Consider the following 6,000-nt stretch of genomic DNA (forward strand, 5'->3'; position numbering starts at 1 on the left):
TGTAGACCACTGGACTGAGGATGAGGAGCAGAGACGGCTAGAAACCTACTCTGTAAGAGACTGGGCTGTAAACAGAGAGAGCAAGGATGAAGACAGGATCAAGGAATGGGCTTTTTTCAATACAAGAGAATTTTCACCGTTTATTTTGTGAGGGGACAGAGTGCACATGGGGAGGGAGAGGCTGAAGACACGAGAGACAGCTAAGGATTCAAGGTCTCAAAGGCGGCAGGAGAGGGAAACTGAGAGCAGAGAAGAATTCGCCTTGAGAAGAGGGACAATCTCCTCCGGGTCAAGAGCAAAGGAATCAAGAATGGGTGAAGCTACAAGTAAATGTGTAGGTGTCGGGGGAGGGGCAAGTCGAAGAAGAGCTCTGGAAGATGCTTCTGGAAGTCCTGTTTTCCAGGTAGGAAACAAGGTCATGTGCTGAAACGAAGGAAAATGGAGGACAGGGGTCACAGACAGGACCGAGGAAGACAGGAGGGCTGCCCAGGGGCACACAAGAGTAAAGCAGGAGGCTCTAAAGGCAGAGCCGCCTAAGGTGGGAAAGGACACATGGCAGGGCCCCTACTCCATGGGTACCAAGTGCAGCAGCAGAAGGCAGGAGCTTCAACATGTGGGTAGGTGGGTAGAGACTATGGAGGAAGTATTTCACCAATCCCTGCTGCCTCTTCCTCTCGGGCATGCAGCTAGACTACACCACTCAGCAATAAAAAAGGAACCAACTACAGATACACAGCAGCATGGATGAATCCCAAAAACACACTGAGCACAACAACCCAGACATGAAAGACCAGGAGTTCTGCGACTCCATTTACATAAAGTAAAAGAAGAGGCACAACTCATCTACAGGGACAGAAGGCAGATCACTGGTGGGGGATTACTGGAAAGAGCCTGAAGAGCATTCTGGGGCTCTATATTCTTGTCCTGAATGATGGATACTTGTGTTAATACAAATGTCAAAATTCATCACACCCAGCAATTAAGATCTGTGCATTTTACTACAGTATGTAAGTTAATACCTCAATCTTTTAAAAGTTAGATACCACTTTTTACCAAAATGAAAAAAGATTTTTAAAATCATAATATTCAATGAAAAAAGGATAAAGTGAGATGGCACTTTCATATCCTACCAGTAAAAACTAAATTGGAACCTTCCTGAAATTTCAAGATACTTACACACTTCTAAGTATCTATCCTACAGAAGTCATTAAAGAGACAAAAATGTACGTATATGAACATTTTCCCAGTATTTTACACAGCAAATAACTGTAAAAATCTATTGTTCAACAAGATAGTTTTCTTAATGGTCATACAATAAAATATCATAAACTCATTAAAAATCGTGTCAAAGAATGTTTAATGACATGGGAAAATGCTCACAATGAGTACATTTTTAAAAAATTAAAATAAGTTACCAAACTTTGTAACAGTATGTGCCAACGTAAGTAAAAAAGAAAAGAAAAAAGTACACGTACACAACTTAACTTCCATTACTCCTAATGTGGCTTGGAAGAGTAACTTAACTTCCACATCTGTTAAACAGCAGTAACACCCTGGGAGGTTGGGAAGATCAAACAAAACTATGCACGCACTTTGAAAACATTAAAGAATGATATTAACGTTGTTATTTTACATTATCCACAATATTCTCATATTTAGATGCTTAACTTCCACTTTCCAATTAGGTACACGATGCCTAACATCATAAGGACATAAACCTGAAACAAACAAACGCTGTCACCCTCTCTTGGATTATATGTAAGTGTTCTCTCCACCTTCATGGACAGCCCAATATGCAGGGTGCATTGTTGAAGGAAAACCTTTAGAGAAAGACGAGATTCAAATACTAACTACTGTGATGTTAAACAATGTAATGAACCTTGGTTCTTTTTCAGTAAGATAGTTAGTGATTGATAAATGGTTGTTTCTCTGTTATTACAGGTGTTCTCTTATAGTTATTCCTCTGCAGGTAACACCAGCTACCATCTATTAAGATCATATAATAATAGACTGTTAAATATTTTACAAATGGGTAAAAACCTTAATTACTCTGTAAATGGGTATTAATATCCCCACTGTATAGACCAACAGAGGTCTCAGTAACATATAAACATCTGATTATTTGACTTAAGCAAAAAAATTTTCAATTCACATGAAATTTTAATACTGGGAAATGAAGATTTGTAAAGTAGACGTTAAGTAACTACATTAACAGGTACTATTTAATATTCTGAAATGCTGCCAATTTCACCAAAAGTAGCAGAGATTTGTTCCTTCCGCAGATGCCAGGCATCACTTCCTTCCCATGTGCCCATTTAAACTCATCACCACGAAAAAGGTATATTGGTTTCCGGATCATTTCAAGTACGGGCCCGTGGCAAGAATTAACATTTAAACTTTTTCAACTGTGATGTCTTAATGACTTTTTTCTTTAAAAAACGATACATAAAATCAAAAATGTGAAAAACACAAAAAGCAAAAAATAGTCCTCCAGGTGATCGTGAACACTTACGAAGGGCAGGTCCAACCGAGCCCTGCTCCTTTCAAGACGCCGCCTCTGGGGCACTCCATAAGTGGGCCGCCGTAAGATGGGGGGAGCGCTGGATGAATCACCTTTCATCAATGAGTCCACGTCATTCCCTTCGCGCACCCCCCCCCCCGCCCCACTCGCCCGTTTCTGGCAGTTTCCCAGCAAGACCGGAAATGCCGCAAGAGCGGCTCTGGTGAACACCTTTAACTTCAGCACGGCGGCGAAGCCAGACGGGAACTCTTCCCATCGCCGGCAACTCTCCCATCGCACCCGCACTCCGCAGCTCAGCCGCTCGCCAGCGTACTCACTACCCGCTTCCAACCGCGATCCGCTCCTGCACTCGCGCCGATACGCTTCCACTGCCAGCGAGCCCGCGCAGCCGCGCCGCCGCACGCAGAAGAGCCCGGGCGCGAAGGCGCCGCGAGGACAGGCAGCACGCGTGTCCGCTCCCACACCCCCGGGTGGGCACTGTCCTACCCCTCTCACCGCAGAGGACACTCCTGAGACCTGGTTATGAAACGTGCGCAGCGGCTCTGGGGCTGGCTCCCTGGCAATCGGCTGGCGCTCCGCCGCCCCCACCGGCCATGCCCCGAGACACCGCCCAGCCCCCGAGAGCGCGGCCAGCGGAAGCCGCGAGACCGCTGCGGAGGCCCCGTGCCCGCCCGCCGGCGCCGACTCGCAAGCTCCGGGTTTCCATATGTTCCCCCAGGCCCGGCCTCTCCATCCCGGTGGGCCTCCTTCAAACGCCATCCCAAGGGCGAGGGGCACGTGGGCCAAGCCAGAACGGACCGCGGCTGAGCCCGTCCAGGAAACAGGAGACCCGCGTCCTCGGCCCGGACAGCGCCACACAGTGCGCTCTACCCCATCACCAACACCCTTAAACGCCCCTCGGAAAGGAGGCAGGACCGCCGACCCAGCTAGGCCTTCCTCCGCCTCCCGCCCGTGACGAAGAGGGCGGGGGCCGGGGTCTCCGTGCCCACCCCCGACCCGCGGCTGAGTCCCCGCGTCGCCGCGCCCCGGGAGGCCGGGCCGGGCGGCAGGGCGGGACCCGGGCCTCGGGGCGCCCGGAGGGCCGGGGCCGGGGGTCTGCGGTGGACCCCGCTCCCCTTCCGGGGCGGGGACCTGGCCTCGGGGTCCGGGCCGCGCCGGCCGCTCCGCCCAGGCCGGGCCGGGCGCGAGGGAGCCGGGCAGCCGTCGCGGCCGGCCCCCGCCGCCTCCCCTCATCCCTGCCGCCCGCCGCCCCGCTCACTTGGCTCTGAGGCGCAGCAGCTCCTCAAACTGCCCGGCTGAGCCGACCTCCACAACAGCAGCCGCCACCTCAACCGCCCCCGCCGCCATGCTGCCACCGCCAGACAAGAGCAATCGAGCGCGGGCGGTCGATGGGGGAGGGGCTCGGGCGGCTGCACGCGGAAGCCCCGCCCCGCCTCCGGCCCCCGCGGAAGCCCCGCCCCTCGCGCCCGCCCCGCCCTGTAGGCCCGCGCGGAAGCCGGGAGCTGGTGAAACGCGGGAGGTTGGGGCTTACCGGCAGGCCAAGTGAGAGCCCCAGGCTCCTGACCCCCGGGGCTCCGGACTGTCAAGAATCCTGGCCTCTGGGGTTCCCGGATGTCGGGGCGCCGTACGTTCCTTGCAACTCCTACGGCAGCTGGGTGAATGGTGTGTGTGATGTGAGTGTATGTTTAACAAAGTGAAATTTTAAGCTAAAAGGAAATTACGTAAAGGTGGGGATGGAATGGGAGGTTAGGGAAAGGGAGGTTGCGCCCTCTCCGAACCTCAACACTGACAAGGGGCTTCGAACTCGGTCCTGAAGAGCCCGAACCCGCGCCACCGCGTGGCCCGCCACCTACCCGCCGGCGGGGCCATCCCTGGGCGCAGCCAGGGCACAGCCCATCACCCACTGTGACCTCCGAGCAGCACGGCCTGGGCAGCTGGGCCGCCTCCGGCACCACGGGCCCAGCCCCAGGACCCTCTCACTCAGGTCCGCAGGCCCCACGCTCCTCTAACCTCGGGTCTTCCCTGGCTCTCCTTGGCATCGCCTAATGTTGACGCCCCAGGTAGTGTCCGCTCACCACCTTTCCACCTCCCCTGCCTATAACTCCCACACACTCTCCGGCCTGGGTAAAATTGTCCATGGTCCTAGTATCCTCAATAACCAGGGAAACCTCAGCCGCCAGCCAAGCGCCCTCCCCTGCCTCCGGAGCCCAGCATCCATCTGCCCTGGGGCCAGGGGAGTCTTTTTGGTTCTCCCCAAACTGCACCCCGCCTGCTCTCCAAAGAGCCACTCCTGGAGCTCCCATCTTACTGAAGCCATCGCTTCCACCCAGACACGTGAGGCTCCTCCTGGGGGTCCTCGGGCTCTGCACTGAGTTTGAGGGCAGGTCCCATGGATCCTCCCGTGGGTGTTAGGGCACCTATGTGCCTTCTACCACGTGCACATCTCACCGGGTTAGAACTGCACCTGTAGTCTCCACCAGCCCCGGTTCTCATCAAGGGCGGGAACTGAGTCTCTGTCCCAGTGCCTAAGTTAGAGCCAAGAACGTGGCAGGTGCTCAGTACATGCTCTCTACCTGCAGCTGGTGGAGAAGTGGGCTTGTGGAGTTTCAAAGACTTATTACAAAAAAAAAAAAAAAAATTATGTAATATATTTCATTAATAATGTTTACATTGATTGCATGTTGAAATACTACTTCTGATATACTGGGTTTTGTGAAACATATTATTAAAATTAAATTTACCTCTTTCTACCTTTTAAATGTGGTTACTAGAAATGTTTAAATTACATAGGTGACTTTCATTTGTGGCTCACTTTGTATTTTCTCTTGGGCAACTCTGCTCCAGTGATTGAAAGTGGTCTTTAGTTACATATGTGCCTCATCCTGAGAAGTGGGTGTTCCTGAAGATGGTAAATTCCATTATCTAAAATGCAATAAGAGAGTGGTGAGGAACTGTTTTGTATCCTGACTTTGGTGGTAGGTACACAAACCTAAACGCACAAAATACAAAGAGTACAAGTAAAACTGGAGAAATGGAAGAAGATGGACAGATCGTATGAATATCATCATCCTAGTTGTGGTATTGTACTACAGTGTTTCAAGATGCTATCTTTGGGGAAAAGCATAGGCAGAATCTCTCTCTGTTATTTCTTATGACTGCATGTGACCCTACAATCATTTTAAAATAAAAAGGTTAGTTTTTTTAAAAACCGTAAATAAAATCTAGAGACTACTATGAAAAAATGCACCGGGAAGGGAGAAAACAGCATGTTGCAAAACAAGATGTATGCTCTGATGACCATTTTTAAACAGAATTATATGTAAATAAAACATGTAACTCCGTATAGCTAAATGTAGCATAGCAAAAGGTCTTCAAAAGGATGTTCTCCAAAGTGTTAGAAGAACTTGTGCCCAGAGAGTGAAAATAGGGAAGTTTTAAAGGGAGGACCTACACCTTTTACATTATATGCTTCCTAGTGT

At 50.8% G+C, this 6,000-nt stretch overlaps 1 protein-coding gene across 2 annotated transcripts in view; it reads right to left on the reverse strand.

The window, feature by feature from the left end:
- Window positions 1-3,921, reverse strand: part of GLRX3 (glutaredoxin 3) — a 30,934-nt gene extending 27,013 nt beyond the window's left edge. Inside the window, exon 1 of one of the 2 annotated variants that reach the window (XM_067709024.1) lies at window positions 3,780-3,921. In XM_067709024.1, the coding sequence (XP_067565125.1) occupies window positions 3,780-3,868 (89 nt within the window). In that variant the 5' untranslated portion in view covers window positions 3,869-3,921. Of the gene's footprint in view, window positions 1-2,512; window positions 2,533-3,779 lie in introns of those variants that run through there. The other variant, XM_067709025.1, reaches the window with a different exon arrangement.
- Window positions 3,922-6,000: the final 2,079 nt, after the last annotated feature.

Source organism: Pseudorca crassidens, chromosome 16 (assembly GCF_039906515.1).
Source record: "Pseudorca crassidens isolate mPseCra1 chromosome 16, mPseCra1.hap1, whole genome shotgun sequence".
In the NCBI taxonomy this organism is placed as follows: Eukaryota; Metazoa; Chordata; class Mammalia; order Artiodactyla; family Delphinidae; genus Pseudorca; species Pseudorca crassidens.